At 47.0% G+C, this 21,518-nt stretch overlaps 1 protein-coding gene across 1 annotated transcript in view; it reads left to right on the top strand.

Annotated features, from left to right (window-relative positions):
• klf7a (Kruppel like factor 7a) overlaps window positions 1-21,518 on the top strand; it is a 31,532-nt gene that overhangs the window by 2,789 nt on the left and 7,225 nt on the right. The window contains exon 2 of the mRNA XM_063009761.1: window positions 20,307-20,835. Coding sequence (XP_062865831.1) covers window positions 20,307-20,835 — 529 coding nt within the window. The remainder of the gene's footprint in view (window positions 1-20,306; window positions 20,836-21,518) is intronic.

Below are 21,518 nucleotides of genomic sequence, written 5' to 3'. Positions count from 1 at the left end.
CAACTTGTTGGGCCCTTGAGCAAGGCCCTTAACCCTCGATTGCCTAGATTGTATACTGTCACAGTACTGTAAGTCACTGTAATGTCAGGACCGAGTGCCCACAGCGCGTCGTATTGTGATTAGTGCACGTATAGATCACGCGGTGGAAACCCGACCCCTCACGTTCTCTCGCACCGCGGTTTCTCATTAATCTTCATGATGCCAGCGCGGTTTATAAAGCTTCATCTGAATAAAAGGTACAAAGTGCCTGGAATAGTGGTGCATTCTGGGAATCCTGTCGTCTCTTCTGTTTTAAAACAGTCTCACTGCTTTAAAAATAAAACGCTGTTTTTTATTCACACTCTCATGTTGAGAAATGGACTCGGAGACACCGGATTGTTCCCAGTTAAGCGCTACGTACGAGCACTGGAACCGTACGGCGTAGACCTCGATGAGCTTTATCAAAGCACTACGTCACTACAGCGTTTCCATCAGGTTTGTCTTGACCTTTATTATTTGTGTACTATGTGGTTTGGGATGCAGCACCGTGCAGATTGCTCTGTATCTTCGTTACCGGCCAGAATCCTTGGTTGCACTCGGACCTGCTCTTATGATGGATAAGCACAGATTTCCACAGACACACTCCGAAGTCTTGTGGAAATCCTTCCCGGCAGAGTAGAGACGACACGTGGGCTCGTCCAACCAGCTTGTCGTCAGGTGTCCACATACTTTTGGCAATGCAAAGGTCAAATACAAGCCGGTAATTTACGTTTACATTTTCAGCATTTAGCAGACGAATTTATCCAAAGGGACTTACAGAGTATACAGTCTGAGCGATTGAGGGTTAAGGGCCTTGCTCAAGGGCCCAACAGCAGTAACCTGGCAGTGGTGGGGCTTGAACCAGTGACCTTCTGATTACTTGTCCAGTATCTTAACCGTTAGGCTACAATTGCTTTAATTATTTGCACAAAATTTACACTACCATTAAAATCTGGAGATCCGGGGTTTGAATATCAGCGGTGCTATCGGCTGGTCGGGCGTCTGCTCCGATATGATTGGCCGAGCAACCCAGTCGTTAGGATGTGCACTTGCCGGTGCGCTCTCAGTGCAGGTCCCGAGCCCGGATAGATCTCTGGAGGGTCGCACCAGAGGGGTTCGACGCTGGCACCATCATGCCGAGGGTTTGTTTTATTTTTATGCGCCTGGTGGAGGCGCCCACATCTCGTCAGGACGTTCTTCAGCTCCTCCTCGCTTCGTTATTTCCACGTAACAGGAAATTGCGCCGCTTAATTATCGCTGTAGTGTTAATTAATCCACGACCGTGGGTTTAATTAGTCCTCGAGGTCCCATGAGGCTTTGCGGATGCGCGAATTACCTGCCACGTTAAACGAACTGGCGTCGAAGGAACCCCTGCAGCGCCACGGTCAACCGGAGAGCGTCTGCAGATGGGCGCGAATCAGCGACAGTAATCCCGTCATCATCGGAGTTCAGACCTTTGTATGGCCAAAAGTATGTGGACACCTGACGACAAGCTTGCTGGACGTTCTATTCATAGTGAGTCTGTGGAAATCTGTGCTTATCCATCATGAGAGCGTTTCTAAGGCGAGGTCCTAAAGACCCATACTGCTCGTGGCACCCAGTTGGCACCCAGTCTATCCTCAGCATCCCTGTGCCATGCCCAAAGTCCATGCTGGTCGAGAAGGACCCATCTGAATTCACTGGGCTCTTGTCCAGTACAGAGATGTAGCACTTATAGAGGAGCACACTGTACTCTGCTGGTCCTCCACCACTCATAATAGCACCTCCAACAGACAGTAGGAGTCGCTGTTGCAGGAACAATACCCAACCAGGCCAGGGTACCACAAGGACCCAGGCTGCCAGTCCATCACAGGGCATCAGACGTTCGCTTATCTTGCTGTTCCGCGTGTTTTTTGGGAGTACTATAGCAGAAACATGCGGACCGAGGATGGAACCCGGCTTCCTAAAGACCCCAGACCGTGCGGTCCATCAGTCAGTGCCGCCTGACCCTCCGTCCAGACCTCATTTAGATGTTTTCATGTTTTAATCCTCTATCGACTCCCGCTCGGCGGCTACGGTATCGAACGGACCCCGTAACTGATACGTTAATGACTCAGCCAGCGTTCCTGATGATTAGCTCTGGGCTAGCGCAGCGCTCTGTGTGTTCCGCACCCGCCTGCGATTTATCACAATCCACGTGAAGCGCTGGTTTCAGGATCCGTGTGAAGGGAGGCGACTGGGACTCGGAGAATTTATTATTTAAAAGAGCTCCAAAATCGTCACCCGCCGCGACCCCGACTGACCTCGTCTCACGCTCAGGACGCACAAAGCTTAGGTGAGCCGAAATAGCGCCAATCAAATTATTATTATAAAAAAATAATCCACCAAATCACACCAGGTGTCACATCAAACCCAAAATAACACGCTGCTGATAAAAAGTAGAAATATTTTTTACATACAGTGTAGTTTCACTCAAATTCAGGTGGTGCAGCGGGAAATTCCGCTAGCACACTAGCGCTAAAATTTTGAACTCCTCGGTTTGAAATTCGGCATTGCCACCGGTCTCCTGGGCGCCATCTAGCGGGCATAATTGGCAATGCCTGCAGCAGGCACGATTCTGCTAGGGCGGGATATACCCACCTCATAAATTGACTAAAGTAAATTGGGAGAAAATGCATCAATCTCTTCGGATTTTGTTCGGTTCGAGTAAACAGGTTGTGTTTTGGCGTAACGATGTTCGTAAAGCTGGTGGATACCTGGAGTTCCTATAAAACCATTTCCTTCTGCCGATCTCGTATACAGTGGCACCTTGTAAACTCAAAATCTAAACTCGACGCCCGTCGTCAACAAATATCCTTTGCTGCGCTTCCCGAAGCGGCTTTAGGTTTACTGTATTGTTTAACTGTTTGTAATTGTATTTCAGTGTGTTTATATTATATTTGTGTTATTTTCAGTGTTTAAGAGTCAAAAACAACCTCATTATTTTACATGAGACTAAAATATCTGCAGCTCATGGACGCATTAACAGGTTCCCCAAACATCCTTATGGGAAAAAATACCTCGAAACCGCTGTGTTTAGGGATCCACGTACCAGACTTGTGCAGTTCCTGATGCCACCCTCCTTGCTATCAGGGCTTGGAACCTGCACTGAGAGCACACTGACAAGTGCACCTACCAATACCGAGGCTCTGTCGGTCATCCATCCGCCCTCGGACGTTAGCCAATCATTTTGGGCGGTAGCACCTCTGAGATTCGAACCTTGAAGCCCCAGATCGCGGCAGTAGTGGGCTAGCGTTCTTTAATGCTGCACCATCCAAGCGCCCGAGTCGTATTCACAAAAATAGGGCAGTTGTAGCCTGGAGGTTAAGGTACTGGAATAGTAATTAGAAGGTTGCCGGTTCAAGCCCCACCTCTACCAGGTTGCAACTGTTGGGCCCTTGAGCGAGGCCCTTAACCCTCAATTGCTTAGACTGTATACTGTCACAACTATAAGTCGCTTTGGATGAAAGCGTCCGCTAAATGCCGTTAATGTAAATGTAATCGAAAGGTCGCCCCACCAATTCCAGGTTTGCCACTGTTGGGCCCTTGAGCGAGGCCCTTAACCCTCCCCCACTTGCTTAGGCTGTAACATGTGAGATGACAGAACAATCTATACGGTTACGGTACATTTACTGATTACTGAAAGGCAGGAGCTTCACATCGTTTTATGGTTTACCGGGACCGTTAGCTTAGCTTAGCTTGCTATCGTGACTCGGAGGGTTGTGCCAGATGAACTGTACTGATTAAGCTTTGCAAAAACAGTATCGCTAAAGCGCTAAGTCACGGCTACGTCACAGCTACACCACTAAGGAGCAGGTTTGGACGGGAACGTCTCGGCCTGCAGCGGGAGCTTCTCACGCGCTCGTCGGATACAAACAAAAACAGTTTGACTTCCTGTCAGTCTGGGATCCGGCGCTCGGGGGGGCGCCCATGCTAATCTCCGCGCGAGATGAAGAGCGACAGGGCGGAGGAGCGAGTGCCAGGCTCGCATTTTCTTCTCCGCGGGTCGCCGCGTCCTCGAAGGAAGAAAAACGACTGTAACGACGCTGCAGGGTTTAAAGTATGTGGACGCCTCAGCTACATCTGTATCTGCCACGCCCGTTACTAACAAGTCTGGGAAAGCTATTCAAATCTGATATACATTTAATCTTTGTGGTAACAGTTTGGGGAAGGTCCGTTCCTGTTCCAGCTCTTGGGTTAAACCTGTAGAATTCTGTACCGGGTCTCACACATGGAGCGAACCGTTTTATATCTTATGTTTTATATTTTTATTTTAGTATTTTATTTGAGCTCAACAGACGATTACGTTAGCCCACTACTGCTGGGACCTGGGTTCCACTTTCAATGGTGCTTACGCCAACCGGGTATCCATCATGTCTGTTGACCCTGTGATGGATTGGTGCTGGTCATAATTCTTCTCACCAGGATAAAGTGGTTAATAAAAATGAATAAATAAATATATAAATAAATATTTATAAATTTCGTCATAGGTTCATATCTGGTGTTTTATTATTATTTATTATGATGTTTTATTGTGATTTTATTATTTTCATTATCATAAAAATAATATATTTTATTATTATTATTATTATTATTATTATTATTATTAAATGTATTTTTATATATTTTTTATTATATTATTATTAATAGTACTAATATTATTATATTTATTATTTTAATATTATCATTAATTTTATTGATTAGCATTTAAATGATTTATTATGATTATTTTTCATTATGATTTTTATTCTTATTTTGAGTTTATATGTTATCATTTATTATTATTATATTTATTATTATATTATTTATTATTTATTGTATTTATTATGTTTATCTTATTATAATATAATTACTTTTATTTTAATACTTTTATTATTATTTTATTTGTTTATACATTTTTTATTTTTAAATATTACTGTTATATTTATTTTTACTAATTTTTATATTTATTATTATTATTATTATTTTAATATGATAATTATTTTATTATTATTATTCTCATTATTTTGAGTTTATGTTATTATTTATTGTATTTATTATATTTATCTATATTAATATTATTACTTTTATTATTATTTTGTTATTATTTTTTTTATTATTTTAATATGATCATTATTATTATTGTTATTATTATTTTTTTTTTTATATTATTATTATTACTATTATCATTATTATTATTTTATTATTATTATTTTAATATGATCATCATTATCATTATTATTATTATTATTATTATTATTATTATTATTATTATTATTACTATTATTATTTTATTATTATTACTTTGGTTCATAAATATATTAATAATTAAAGATATAATAATTAAACACATGTTTTCCAGTGTGATAAGTCGATAGAGCATCTGTTATTGGGAACTGACAGCATGGGTTCGAGTCCCACAGCGTTTAAAGCCTCCTCCTGTGTTTACTGATCTGATGCGTGTGGCATGTTCTGGACCGGCGTGTAACCGCGCGTGTGCCCCCGGATATTAACATCAGTACAGACCACATGGTTTATCAGCGCAGATTCAGAGATAACGCCGCTGTGACGGAGCTCAGACGATCCCGGCGAGGCTGATTAACATCAGACTGATCTGATCCTATCAGGGTAATTAAAAGTGACGCTGGAGTTGATGCAGTCATCACCGAGATGAATCGGGACCACCTTTCATTAGCACACCGCTGTAATTAGATTAGCCAGTGATGAAGTTCAGCACTCAGACCCGCTGGAGCTGGAACTGTTAGAACCTGAGATCGTTGTGTAACGAGATCAGACTGAACGACCCCATCACACTTCACGCATCAAACCGAACGACCCCATCACACTTCTCACATCAGACCGAACGACCCCATCACACTTCACACATCAGACTGAACGACCCCATCACACTTCACGCATCAAACCGAACGACCCCATCACACTTCTCACATCAGACCGAACGACCCCATCACACTTCACGCATCAGACCGAACGACCCCATCACACTTCACACATCAGACCGAACGACCCCATCACACTTCACACATCAGACTGAACGACCCCATCACACTTCACGCATCAAACCGAACGACCCCATCACACTTCACACATCCGGAGTGTGTGTGTATTTGGGTGTGTGTGTGTGTATTTGGGTGTGTGGGTGCATGTTTTCTGTGTGTGTGTGTGTGTGTTGGTGTATGTTTGTGTGTGTGTGTGTGTATGTGTGTGTATTTGGGTGTGTGGGTGCGTTTGTGTGTGTGTGTGTTGGTGTATGTTTGTGTGTATGTGTGTGTGTGTGTGTGTATTTGGGTGTGTGGGTGCGTTTGTGTGTATGTGTGTGTGTGTGTGTGTATTTGGGTGTGTGGGTGCGTTTGTGTGTGTGTGTGTGTGTTGGTGTATGTTTGTGTGTATGTGTGTGTGTGTAATAAAGCTGTATGTATATGTACACGTACACTATCAGCAGAAGTGTGTGTGTGTGTGTGTGTGTGTGTGTGTATAATAAAGCAGTATGTATATGTACACGTACACCATGTTGGCAGAAGTATGTGGACAGCTGATCTTGCGCTGGTTGAACGTTTTATTCCAGCTGTTATCAGACGCGCTCTGATCAGATCCGCCGTCCAGCGTGGAGACTGAGGTCAGAGGTCAGCGGCGTTTTTCCTCTGATCTTCTTCACTGTCGTTTATTTGATTGATTTCTGGACGTGAAGACGATCGCCCGGGTCTCCGGCTTTGGGTTGTTTTTGTGCTGGGATTTGAACCCGCTCGGCCGGGTCTGTTCGGCGTGGTCGGCGGACGCTGTTCCCGCTCCTCTCAGCTGGAGGAGACGCTGCAGCTAAATGGGTCAGGAGTTATTTTGGGATGTGATGCCGGCGTGACCCTGTGGGACTCGTACACGCACACTGATGATTTATTTATGTTATTGGTGGCGCTGGTGCTTTGTGCTCGCGGTGTAGGTGTGTCCGCACACGCCGGCATCCTGAAGTTTAGCTTTGTGCCTAGAAAACGAACCAAGAAGATGCGATTTGAACTGCTTGAACTGTTTGACCTCTGGGTGGCGCTCTCACATCAATCAAATCTAAATCTCTCCCTGTCTTCTTTCCCCCGACTCAAAACATTACCGTTACAGTTTTTGGATGAACGCGGCGGCTCCGGAGAAACGAAAACTAGACACCCGAACGCAGAAGATTTCAGGAGCGCTGAGTACAGAGGGAAGTGGGTATGTTTAAATGAATGAAGTATAATAATCTTCCTGTTAGGATTATAAACCGGTGAGTGAAATCAGCAACACTGTGGACGATAGATCATTAATCACTCAGATAAAAAGGAAGTGGAATTGTTAGTAATAAGGAGCTCAGTTATATTTTTATTTCTTTTATTTGGGATTCAAACCCACAACCTTTCGATTAATAGCCCGCTGTCCCGTCTTGAGACTTCACGCATCAGACCGAACGACCCCATCACACTTCACACATCAGACCGAACGACCCCATCACACTTCACACATCAGACTGAACGACCCCATCACACTTCACGCATCAAACCGAACGACCCCATCACACTTCACACATCAGACCGAACGACCCCATCACACTTCACGCATCAGACCGAACGACCCCATCACACTTCACGCATCAGACCGAACGACCCCATCACACTTCACACATCAGACCGAACGACCCCATCACACTTCACACATCAGACTGAACGACCCCATCACACTTCACACATCAGACTGAACGACCCCATCACACTTCACACATCAGACCGAACGACCCCATCACACTTCACACATCAGACTGAACTACCCCATCACACTTCACACATCAGACTGAACCTGTTTAGATTGGATGTGGAGATCAGAGAGACTCGGACTGCAGCTTTTAGCTAACGGTTCTCCTCTGTGATTCTATTTCCGTCCTCATCGTCCGTGTCTGTGTTCTCCTCCCTCCTCCCCCGAAAAAAACAGATCAAATTACCTACCTGCTCCTCAGCGAGCTCCCTCTGAGTACCAGTTCATCCCAGAGCCGTACAGTAGGGATGAGATCAGATCTTCAGATCTTTCTGGGGTTCCTCCAGACCAAGCCTAATTGTTATTATGTCAATGTCAACTTTTATTTATATAGCGCTTTTTACAACAGACATTGTCTCAAAGTAACTTTACAAAATCCAGGACAAACAGATACAAAAAACCCCTTATTATCATAAGCTTAATTTTTATTATTAATTTATTATTTTTAGGTATTATTATTATTATTGTATTTATTACTATATTTATTTATATTTATTATTATATAATAATAATAATTATTATTATTATTATATCTATTATAATTATTACTATATTTTATCGTTTATTTATATTTATTATTATTGTTATATTTATTTTTATTTAGTATTATTATATAATAATAATAATTATTATATTTTTATTATTATTAATTTATTTTTAATTGTTATTGTTATTATTATATTATATTTTATTATTATTATATTTTTCTTATTATTAATATATTTATTTTTATTTAGTATTATTATATAATAATAATTATTATTATTATTATATTTTTAATTATTATTGTTGTTATTATTATTATATTTATTATATTTATTTATCCTCCAGACCAAGCTTGGTCCAACCCAGTGAGCAGAAGAGTTTAGAGTTTTCAGATCAGATTATTATTATTGTTGTTAATATGATGTTGATTCCCACTTTATGACTTTGTGGGAATTTGTGCTCGTTTTATGTAATACGAGACGACTGGTTTGATTTGGACACTTTATTTCAGACTTCTGGACTTTTAAGGTCCTTAATTTATGCAGGGGCGGAGTCATACAGGAACAGGAAATGACCTTCCCTAAACTAATTAGCAACAGAGTCTGCCATGTTTTTGTTTATGCCAGCACCAAAACCAGAATCTCCAGCCTGGAATTCGAGTCTTGCAGTCGCCACCAGCCTTGCAGTGTCTGATCTGGAAGACCTGATGGGGTAAAACTGCGGTAACAGTGACCCCTGCTGTACGCTCAGGGTGCTGCTACCAGTGGTGGAAGAATACAGAGAGTGTAGCGTGTTCCACCGTACCTCCAAGACCCTGCGAATTCACACGTGTCCAGAAGAGTGCTTAGGCGAATTGAGTATATCCAGAATAAACTGACCAGATTCATTTCAGCGTGGAACAGCGCTCACGGTTCTCCGCAGCACCTGACGGGGTCCAATTTAGGCGTCCGAGAGCTTCACGCGCTCCCTGTAGACGCTTCGTTAGAGCCGCCGGTCGAGATGATGGTGTAGCGTGAAGCGGTGACGGAAAGGTCAGAGCCGCCGTGGTGAAAGACAGACGGTCTCCAGAGCCGGAGAATGAGGAGCTAAGAGACGATTTAGAGACGTATAACGGGGGCATTTATAGTTCTTACGTTTATCTCTATGGTTACTGATGCAATATTTGGGCGTCGCCATGAATGCCCTTCCTGACGCAGCACTCCTATTTCTATCTGGGCTTGGGACCTGCACTGAGGAGAGCGCACTGAACAATGTGCCTTTCAATGACTAGACTGTTTCAGCCACCGCCGCTTCAAACAATGGCCAGTCGTGTCAGTGCAGACGCCCGTCTGGTCGATAGCACCATTCAGATTCGAACCCTGGATCCGCAGATCTCTGCAGTACCCTGATATTTACACTGATTGGTCAAAAGTATGTGGACACGTGAGCATGTGATGGACGTGTCGTTCCAAAACCTTGGCTGTACCAGACGGGACTTTGAAGTGTGTGTGTGGGAATTTGTACCCATTTTGTGTGAAGAGCAAACGTGAGGTCAGGAACCAATGGTTCCGATTCATCCCAAAGGTGTTGAGTCTGGGCACGTTGCCGGACGCCTTGATTGGTCTGGTGCTGCTCTACCCACATGGGTTTGGATCATCACCTCAAACCTCGAGGGTCGACGAGGATGGACGCCGGTCACTCAGCAGACTCGGGGTCTTTCCTCTTTTACCCTCGGCCGTTTATCACCCCCGGCAGTGACCCGAACGTCTCCGGATGCAGACGCGGAGTGACGGAGCGCGGCGTTCGTCCCGACGTCACCCGCTATAAGTCACGCGCTCTTTTACTGCCGCGGATGTTAGGGACGTTATAAAAATGCAGCGGTTTTGAACGCGGCTGAAATACGAGCTCTGTCAGCCGGGGTCCAAAAACCGGAGTCGTCCAGCCCCCCGCCCCCAGCCCCCGCCCCCCCGGACCCGTTTCATTTCAGCAGGTTTTATTGGGGCATCTTCATCGTTTCACACGTGTAAGAACATCAGCTCACAAACTCATGTCTCCTAACAGAACGCTTCACTGTTCAGCTTAACAGTGTGTGTGTGTGTGTGTGTGTGTGTGTGTGTGTGTGTGTGTGTGTGTGTGTGTGTATTCGGGTGTGTGTGGGTGTTTTTGGTCTGTTGGTCCTGGACGCTGTAAAGTTGCTCTGAGACGAAGTTTATTGTAAGAAGCTACACAAATAAACTCCACTCGTGTATTGATGTTTGTTTGTGTGTGTGTGTGTGTGTGGGTGTGTATTTGGGTGTGTGGGTGCATGTTTTCTGTGTGTGTGTGTTGGTGTATGTTTGTGTGTGTGTGTGTGTATGTCTGTGTGTGTGTGTGTGTGTGTGTGTATTTGGGTGTGTGTGTGTGTATTTGGGTGTGTGGGTGCATGTTTTCTGTGTGTGTGTGTGTGTGTTGGTGTATGTTTGTGTGTGTGTGTGTGTATGTGTGTGTATTTGGGTGTGTGGGTGCGTTTGTGTGTGTGTGTGTTGGTGTATGTTTGTGTGTATGTGTGTGTGTGTGTGTGTATTTGGGTGTGTGGGTGCGTTTGTGTGTATGTGTGTGTGTGTGTGTGTATTTGGGTGTGTGGGTGCGTTTGTGTGTGTGTGTGTGTGTTGGTGTATGTTTGTGTGTATGTGTGTGTGTGTAATAAAGCTGTATGTATATGTACACGTACACTATCAGCAGAAGTGTGTGTGTGTGTGTGTGTGTGTGTGTGTATAATAAAGCAGTATGTATATGTACACGTACACCATGTTGGCAGAAGTATGTGGACAGCTGATCTTGCGCTGGTTGAACGTTTTATTCCAGCTGTTATCAGACGCGCTCTGATCAGATCCGCCGTCCAGCGTGGAGACTGAGGTCAGAGGTCAGCGGCGTTTTTCCTCTGATCTTCTTCACTGTCGTTTATTTGATTGATTTCTGGACGTGAAGACGATCGCCCGGGTCTCCGGCTTTGGGTTGTTTTTGTGCTGGGATTTGAACCCACTCGGCCGGGTCTGTTCGGCGTGGTCGGCGGACGCTGTTCCCGCTCCTCTCAGCTGGAGGAGACGCTGCAGCTAAATGGGTCAGGAGTTATTTTGGGATGTGATGCCGGCGTGACCCTGTGGGACTCGTACACGCACACTGATGATTTATTTATGTTATTGGTGGCGCTGGTGCTTTGTGCTCGCGGTGTAGGTGTGTCCGCACACGCCGGCATCCTGAAGTTTAGCTTTGTGCCTAGAAAACGAACCAAGAAGATGCGATTTGAACTGCTTGAACTGTTTGACCTCTGGGTGGCGCTCTCACATCAATCAAATCTAAATCTCTCCCTGTCTTCTTTCCCCCGACTCAAAACATTACCGTTACAGTTTTTGGATGAACGCGGCGGCTCCGGAGAAACGAAAACTAGACACCCGAACGCAGAAGATTTCAGGAGCGCTGAGTACAGAGGGAAGTGGGTATGTTTAAATGAATGAAGTATAATAATCTTCCTGTTAGGATTATAAACCGGTGAGTGAAATCAGCAACACTGTGGACGATAGATCATTAATCACTCAGATAAAAAGGAAGTGGAATTGTTAGTAATAAGGAGCTCAGTTATATTTTTATTTCTTTTATTTGGGATTCAAACCCACAACCTTTCGATTAATAGCCCGCTGTCCCGTCTTGAGTCGTTCTGGCTGTGTTTGGTCTCTGCTAAAACGTTCATACCTTTGCTCCCTTTGAATTTCCCTCGATGACGTGTGGCGCTCCTGTATCGTTGGCAGGAAAGCAGCTCCATATCTTAATGCTCCCACCACCGTACTTCACTCCATATCATGATGCTCCCACTCCATATCATGATGCTCCCACCACCGTATTTCAGTCCATATCATGATGCTCCCACCACCGTACTTCACTCCATATCATGATGCTCCCACCACCGTACTTCACTCCATATCATGATGCTCCCACCACCGTACTTCACTGCATATCATGATGCTCCCACCACCGTACTTCACTCCATATCATGATGCTCCCACCACCGTACTTCACTCCATACTTCACTCTATATCTTAATGCTCCCACCACCGTACTTCACTCCATATCATGATGCTCCCACCACCGTACTTCACTCCATATCATGATGCTCCCACCACCGTACTTCACTCCATACTTCACTCTATATCTTAATGCTCCCACCACTGTACTTCACTCCATATCATGATGCTCCCACCACCGTACTTCACTCCATATCATGATGCTCCCACCACCGTACTTCACTCCATATCATGATGCTCCCACCACCGTACTTCACTCCATATCATGATGCTCCCACCACCGTACTTCATTCCATATCATGATGCTCCCACCACCGTACTTCACTCCATATCATGATGCTCCCACCACCGTACTTCACTCCATATCATGATGTTCCCACCACCGTACTTCACTCCATACTTCACTCTATATCTTAATGCTCCCACCACTGTACTTCACTCCATATCATGATGCTCCCACCACCGTACTTCACTCCATATCATGATGCTCCCACCACCGTACTTCACTCCATATCATGATGCTCCCACCACCGTACTTCACTCCATATCATGATGCTCCCACCACCGTACTTCACTGCATATCATGATGCTCCCACCACCGTACTTCACTCCATATCATGATGCTCCCACCACCGTACTTCACTCCATACTTCACTCTATATCTTAATGCTCCCACCACCGTACTTCACTCCATATCATGATGCTCCCACCACCGTACTTCACTCCATACTTCACTCTATATCTTAATGCTCCCACCACCGTACTTCACTCCATATCATGATGCTCCCACCACCGTACTTCACTCCATATCATGATGCTCCCACCACCGTACTTCACTCCATATCATGATGCTCCCACCACCGTACTTCACTCCATACTTCACTCTATATCTTAATGCTCCCACCACTGTACTTCACTCCATATCATGATGCTCCCACCACCGTACTTCACTCCATATCATGATGCTCCCACCACCGTACTTCACTCCATATCATGATGCTCCCACCACCGTACTTCACTCCATATCATGATGCTCCCACCACCGTACTTCATTCCATATCATGATGCTCCCACCACCGTACTTCACTCCATATCATGATGCTCCCACCACCGTACTTCACTCCATATCATGATGTTCCCACCACCGTACTTCACTCCATACTTCACTCTATATCTTAATGCTCCCACCACTGTACTTCACTCCATATCATGATGCTCCCACCACCGTACTTCACTCCATATCATGATGCTCCCACCACCGTACTTCATTCCATATCATGATGCTCCCACCACCGTACTTCACTCCATATCATGATGCTCCCACCACCGTACTTCACTCCATATCATGATGCTCCCACCACCGTACTTTACTCCATATCATGATGCTCCCACCATACCATACTTCATTCTATATCATGATGCTCCCACCACCGTACTTTACTCCATATCATGATGCTCCCACCATACCATACTTCATTCTATATCTTAATGCTCCCACCACCGTACTTCACTCCATATCATGATGCTCCCACCACCGTACTTTACTCCATATCATGATGCTCCCACCACCGTACTTTACTCCATATCATGATGCTCCCACCATACCATACTTCATTCTATATCATGATGCTCCCACCACCGTACTTTACTCTATATCTTAATGCTCCCACCACCGTACTTCACTCCATATCATGATGCTCCCACCACCGTACTTTACTCCATATCATGATGCTCCCACCACCGTACTTTACTCCATATCATGATGCTCCCACCATACCATACTTCATTCTATATCATGATGCTCCCACCACCGTACTTTACTCTATATCTTAATGCTCCCACCACCGTACTTCACTCCATATCATGATGCTCCCACCACCGTACTTCACTCCATATCATGATGCTCCCACCACCGTACTTTACTCCATATCATGATGCTCCCACCATACCATACTTCATTCTATATCATGATGCTCCCACCACCGTACTTTACTCTATATCTTAATGCTCCCACCACCGTACTTCACTCCATATCATGATGCTCCCACCACCGTACTTCATTCGCAGGTGTAGACATACGCGACCCTTCTTCCTACAGATCTGAGTGGCTGAATAACAGTTTTATCTCCGGGCGTTTTGTGTGGGTTGTACCTACAGTGATGATTAAGGCGTGGTTCGTTGCTCGCTGCTCATGCTGCTTTCAGGTCATCCAGCAACTCGCTTCGAACAAGTGAGGACTTCTGTCTTAGCATCATTTTGCCAAAGATCTGTTATCTGTATATTTCTGGCACTTTGTTGAACTTATAGCAGAAGGGGGACTGGTGATTCCCCAATTTAGTCATATCCGGTTCCCTTCTACAATCCCTTTGCCGCTCGCACCATTGACGCTGACCGAGGAGGACCGCAGACGGCCATCTGACCTTCCCGACACGTGTTTACTTCTTTACACCAGTCTCTGTGTGTTCCTCTATAGGAACAGTCTGTGCATCTGTTGGGAGAACCAGCCAGGCCGGTAGCACCACTGTTTAAAAAGAATGAGCACAAATTCCCACAGACATACTCCAAAACCTTGTAGAGCCTTCCTATAAGAGCGGATGCGGTTCAACACCCGTGGCTTTGGAGTAGGACGTCCGACTAGCTCACGGTCAGGCTGTCCACATACTTTTGGCCGCACAGATCGATGAGTGATGATTAGCTTTAATGACTTGTGTTGTGTCTAACCTCAGTCCTGTGAGCCCAGTGCATGCTGGGAGATGTAATGGAAGTTGCCAGATCGTGATTAGATTAGATAACACTGCCAGACAGAAGCCTTCCACACACACACACACACACACACACACACACACACACAGGAGTAATATCCGGACGTGCTCCCAGCTCGGCGTGGTTGGCAGGATTATCTTTTTTCCGCACCGTTATTTTTTTTTAGCCCCTCCTGACACGCCCGGTCGCCCGGGGCCCATTTTCACCCCGTCCGCGTGACATGAAGCGTCCCGGGGTCACCTCGTGTCGCGCCCCGCGGGATCCGCTCGGTTCGTTCTGCGCCCCGCGAGCTGACGCGCTGCACTTTTTACTCGCCGCCTTCGTCTCGGCGGTCCTGGGGAATTCTGACGCTCTGCTGATGACGGATGGGCGGCGGGGGACCGGAGGAGTGTGTGTGTGTGGGGGGGCTTTCAGTTGTTTGCTGAGGTTCGTTCTTTTGACCCTTGTCCCGTCCCATCGACGTGGGGTTCTGTCCTCACCTCGGGTTCCGGCCTGATGCTCCGTCACTTACTGAGGAGGCTGAGGAGGACACGTGCTTACTTCTCTACACCAGTCGCTCTTCAGCAGCACTGAGGAGGAACAGTCAGCTGGGTCTGCTGGGGGAACCAGCCCAGCCGATAGCACCCCCGAGACTTTGCGACGGAGCATGAACTGTCCCCCCTACTGCCTTCCAAAATCATGCAGAAGGTGGATTGACTGATCTTCACCTGTTCATCCTGTGGCATCGGACCCGCCATGACCCTACCCCGGATAAAACAGTCGCAAATCGACCCCCCTGTACCCCTCCCCTCTATAAACTGCCCATCAAAGGTTCCAGCGCTGATTGATCCACAGCTATCTGAGCGCTAGCTTTTATTGCTAATTACCCAGCGCCGCTCCCCAGGCTCTAACTCAAGCTTAGCGCATTAAAACTCGAGAGCGGCGAAAGCGCCCCGAAAGGTTTATCTGCTCATAAAGAACGTGGCCGCGCGCAGACGTGCCGTTCCTTAATTGCCGGCCGCTGCATCCCCGCCGCACGTAGGCACCCCTCCGAAACAAGCTATTAGCCGTCTGAGGTTACGGAGTCGGCCGCGGCCCGAGATAAGCTAGCTCGCCATAAATTCAGGGAGATGAGAAGCGGATTCTTTTTTAGCCTAGAGCCTGTGTCGACAGCCTGGACGGGATCTATTTCACGAGCGCCGGCTCAGCTTTGTGCGCCTGCCTCGGGGTGTCAGCGAGCGTTAGCGTTAGCATCTGAGCCGCCGCAGGTCTGTGAGATCACAGACCCTTATTGCTACCTGACCAGGAGCTTCTTCAAGCTCTGGAGAGGGGTTCTGGTGAAGACCCCTCTGTTCCTTCCCCTCCCCCAGATCTATTGATCCCGCTCTGTCATTGATTGACCGGGAGCAGCTCGGCCATCAGGCTCACGTCCGCCGTTCTGGCGGGTGCTGCTTTGTCGGCGTGCGTCCAGCCTCTAACGTTACAGATTGATGAAATATTCCTGGATGAGATGGACGAGCCGTTCCGCCCATCAGTCTCGGGGTAGAACAGACGCTTCCAGTTAGGACGCGCGTCCACGATCAAACATCTATTAGTCTGACTCAAGGTTCCTGCTCGTGTTCCTGCTCGCTCCATCCATCAGTCCATCCATTATTCATCCATCAATCCACATGAAGCTCCATCTCCTCGTACGTGGCCTGTTCTGTAAACCCGCCAAGTCTGTCCTAAACCTTGACCGCTGTGCCCCTTCTCTGAGATGGTTGTCCATCGGATGTTGGCGCGTGACTGCTGGGAGTTACGTGCCTTGCTTAAGGGCCAAACAGCAGCAACCTGGCAGTGGTGGGCTTGAACCAGCAACCTTCTGATTACAACCTTAACTGCTCTCAATTGCATTCTCAAAAACCTTCAGTGTCCAGGCTTCACATATATACGTGGCTACCGGCCAGATCAAGGGTTTCATCAATCGTAGCTTGGTGACGATGCTAATGGACTTGTTTTCCCACGTCCTAGTTCATTTGAGTGTTATCTCCATTTAGCATTTAGCACGCTAGAAATGGGACAAACAGACTTTCTGGAAAATTGTGTCACAGTGCCGAAAGCTGGAGGTCACTAGACGCTCTGCCGAGGTTTCTCTGTGGCGGTTATGCGTCTGTGTGCTTAAACGCAAAACCACAACCAAGACGTGACCTTTTTTTTTTGCACCGTTGCGCCCTGATATGCAAACCAATCCCAAGAGAAAAAAATCTGAGTTAAAACGCCCGTATATCAGAGGCAAATTAAATTCGGCTGCCATTTTCAGTAACAATAACCTCAGAATGTCAGGACCTCCGGGTGAACCGTGGTGGCGCAGAAACAAAGACCAGAAGTGAGAAGAAAAGAAGTGCAGCCAACTGGGCATTCTACCCCCTCATACCCCCCCAAATAAACCATGAACCCAGTGTCTGATCCTGAACACCGCCGGATCCTCTCTCCTCTGTAAACTCTGTATCTGTCCGCTCATCCGGAGATGCCACACTCGCGTCACGTGCCGGGCATTTCAGCGGCGAGGCAACCTGACACGGCCGAGCAGCGAAAGCCCGGAGGGATCGGCGGAAAAATCAATGGTCAGGAACGCCTACTCGGAGCCATCAGCGGTTTTTCAGAATTGGTTCATCTGAGGTCGTTATTAATCCGCCTCGTGGAGCAAAGATGGACTGTGAGGGGGGAAACGGACAAAAAGTGGAAGGAAGCTTTCTGTTCTGGACATCCCGTCATTATTTATTAGATGCTTTTATCCAAAGCGACTTAGAGTATTGTGACAGTATACAGTCTGAGCAATTGAGGGTTAAGGGCCTTGCTCAAGGGCCCAACAGCAGCAACCTGGCAGTGGTGGGGCTTGAATTAACCACTAGGCAACAACGGCCATCAGCAATTTTTGGAATTGGGGGGAAACGGACAAAAAGTGGAAGAAACCAGGTTCCCTTGGTAGTTCCTCATGTGGAACATGGAGTTTCATCTTCATCATCATCTTAACATCATGAAAACAGGCTTCCACTCTTCCACGTTTTGTTGGATCTTGGAGGAATTAGTGCCCAGTAGTTCCCTTCAATCGTAGCTAATTCTTGCCGCTTGCACCACCCCTGCACTGGCCAGGAGCTGAGAGTAGAGTCATTGCTGACCACACCTTTTCACCTGCCACTGGTGGAGAGCTGTATCGTGTACTGACGATACATCACTAATATACCATGAGCATTCAGCAAAGGGCGCAGTTGTACACCAACAGTGAAACCCAGTCGGCTGTCCCCCCTCAGGCACGGCCGATTGTCCCTCTCCGAGTTCCGGCTACTTCGGGAGCGATATGTGGATCTCAGACTCGCTGGAGTGGTTGGTTAGCGAAGTGCCACCCGAGCACCCAGGTCAGGTCTTATTCCGAAATCCTTTCCAGAAGTTGTGATGCAAGGTTGTCAGAAATATTGTAGCCACCGCTGTAATTTTCTGTCCACTCGGTTCTGCCTCTACGCCGTTACGGTTCAGAGGTTTTTCCTCTCCACTTTTTCTCTCCACCGCGAGTCGTTTTTCTGTCTCACCGTGTTTCTTTCTCTTCCTCAGCAACTAATTCAGGTCAGTTGTGTTTTTTCGGCTCGGCGGAGCTGCACTCGCCGCCGCGTAATCAATCACACTTTAACCATCTATCTCTGAAGACCTGCTGAGGCAAATAACACGCTGGAGAGAGGGAGCGACTCCATCAGCGGCTCGGGGAAGTGGACACTCCGAACCATCCGTCACTGCCAGCCTGCGCCTCTGCTGGGACGCAGTTTAGATTGCGGAATGACTGATTCTTCATCTTCGCTGCTGCGTTATTTTATTCCGGGGAAGCGCCGAGGCCGGCCGGGCGACGATCTGGACTCTGCTGCACGCGTCCGCGGTCCGGCGTCGACGCCGGGAGAAAAAACGAGAGATTTTTATTAGAAGAGGCTTTTGATGAGCGAGATTAAGATCTAACGTTCTTTATGGACTCTATTAGGGTCTGATCTGTTCTGTCCTGAATCTAGACAGGTGCATTATGGGTAAAAATATGTGGATGCTTGACCGTGAGCTTGACATCATGTAATTCCCCCTCATCAACACCTCTACTTTTCACTGGTCAGCTTCTGGTCTAGGGCAGTTGTAGCCTAACGGTTAAGGTACTGGACTAGTAATCGAAAGGTCGCTGGTTCAAGCCTCACTACTGCCAGGTTGCCACTGTTGGGCCCTTGAGCAAGGCCCTTAACGCTCAATTGCTCAGACAATTTACTGTCACAGTACTGTAAGTCACTTTAGATAGAAGCGTCTTCTTAATGCCGAAAATTTAAATGTAGTCAAGGAAACGTTTCCCAGGTTCTGGCACTGATGTTGATGCCTGGCTCACAGCCGATGTTCCAATTCATCTCAAAGGTCTGTAGTGAGGTTTAGGCCTCTGTAGGTCCTTCATTGAAGGTAGATGCGTATCATTTATTTATTAGCATTGCTTTTATTCACAGGCTTGAAAATATGCCCACGTTCCGATTTTTCCCTCGTAGGTCATGTGGCATTCCTCACCCACCCTCACCCTCGGTGCCCACGCACCAGTTCTGCGCTCAGCTGTGGACAGGACACCTTTTCTTTGTGTTTATCATATTTTAATCGTGAACGTCCGAACTCCAAAGCATTGAATGGGAGCTCAGGCTTTTCGGGAGGGAAGGAGGTCGATGGGTTCCTTACTGAGGCTGCGAAGGTTGCCTCAGATGCGGTTACCTGTAGGGCGCACGTACGACCCCGTTCCAGAAAATTCGGGATAGTAGGAAAACAGATAATACAAGACAAACAGTCTCTAACAGGGTACATGTACCAAATAAAGTGGCCAGGATGATTAAACAGGATTTTAAAATCCCAACAACACTGCTGCACCTGCTACACTCATACCAGAACACACCACCATGCCGTTACTGTTCAGTGGGGGTCACCTTTTGTTGGTAAGTGGTGTATAAGGACATTTTCTCTGCTGGCTGGTCGAGGCGCGACCGCTGAACCCCACATGTGGCAGGTGAAAAGAAGAGGCCAGTGAACACACGTGTTGGAAGGGGCAGGTGAAGGGGCGGAGTCTGGCTCTGGAGCAATATTCAAAGTGGTCATATAAAAATATAACGTGACATTCCTAATTTTTGTGTTGATACCTGTGTCCCAAATGTTTTGACAATTTCTCTAGCATTAACGTGAGAATGGTGTTTCTCTCCTCAGACGTGTCTGGAACTGGAGCGCTACCTTCAGACGGAGCCCAAGCGTCTCTCCGAGCTCTTCGAAGGCGAGCTGGACCGCCTGCTCTCGCCGGGCTTCATGGGAGTGGACGGCGAGGACGAGACCGCCCTAAACCCGCCGCACGACGGCCTCGCCGAGACCCCGAGTCCCAGCCTGTCTCCGTTCCGCCGCTCGTCGACCTCGCCGTCGACCCCGGACCCCGGTGCGGCGGTGGACGTGGCCCAGCTGAGCGCGCTCACCTCCCTGACTCCGCCCTCGTCCCCCGAGCTGGAGCGGCACTCGCTCAAGGCCGCTCACACCTTCTGCACCTCGCCCGGCGGGACCCTGATGCTCAAACTGGCCGTGGCGCGCCCTCTGTCGCCGGGGAACAGCGACGGCGAGCAGGCGGGCGCGGCCGGGGGCAGGGACTCGGCCGAGAACAAGAAGAGGGTGCACCGCTGCCAGTTCGAGGGCTGCAGGAAGGTTTACACCAAGAGTTCTCACCTGAAGGCCCATCAGAGGACGCACACAGGTAGGAACGCCGTCCGGTCAGAACACACACAGCATGAGGTGGGCATCTCATCTAGGCTGGCACAGTAACGTTCAGTTTATAGTTACCCGTAGGGCGCACGTACGACCCTGTTCCAGAAAAGTTGGGACAGTAGGAAAACAGATAATACAAGAAAAACAGTCTCTAACTGTCCGCCTACATTCAGCGCTAACATCCTGTGTGTTCCTAATAAAGTGGCCAACCCCAACAACACTGCTGCACCTGCTACACTCATACCAGAACACACCACCATGTCATTACAGTTCATCCAGCACCCCAGATAATATCTGTTCAATGAGGGTCACCGTTTGTTGATAATTGGTGTATAAGGAGGTTAGTTACAGTTAGTAATTGTGTACCAACAAAGATTACCAAACACACTACAGGGCCAAAAGTATTTGGTCACTTGGCTTTAAGCTTATCAACACTATTAATAATAATAATAGAGTGAAAGCAGAAATTTCTATCTTCATGCATCGAGTACGTTCCAAAAAAGTTGGGACATAGGTGATTTAAGACTGGGAAGCACCTTACGTGTAAGAAGAGCATTAACAAAAAGCTGTTTTGAGCAAAGAAGGATCTCAAAACACAAAATTGCAAATAATTTGAGGGTTTCACCATTTACAGTCCATAACATTATTAAAAGATTCAGAGAATCAGCTGAA

Source organism: Trichomycterus rosablanca, chromosome 15 (genome assembly GCF_030014385.1).
Source record: "Trichomycterus rosablanca isolate fTriRos1 chromosome 15, fTriRos1.hap1, whole genome shotgun sequence".
Classification (NCBI taxonomy): Eukaryota; Metazoa; Chordata; class Actinopteri; order Siluriformes; family Trichomycteridae; genus Trichomycterus; species Trichomycterus rosablanca.
This window is presented reverse-complemented; position numbering and strand designations above follow the sequence as displayed.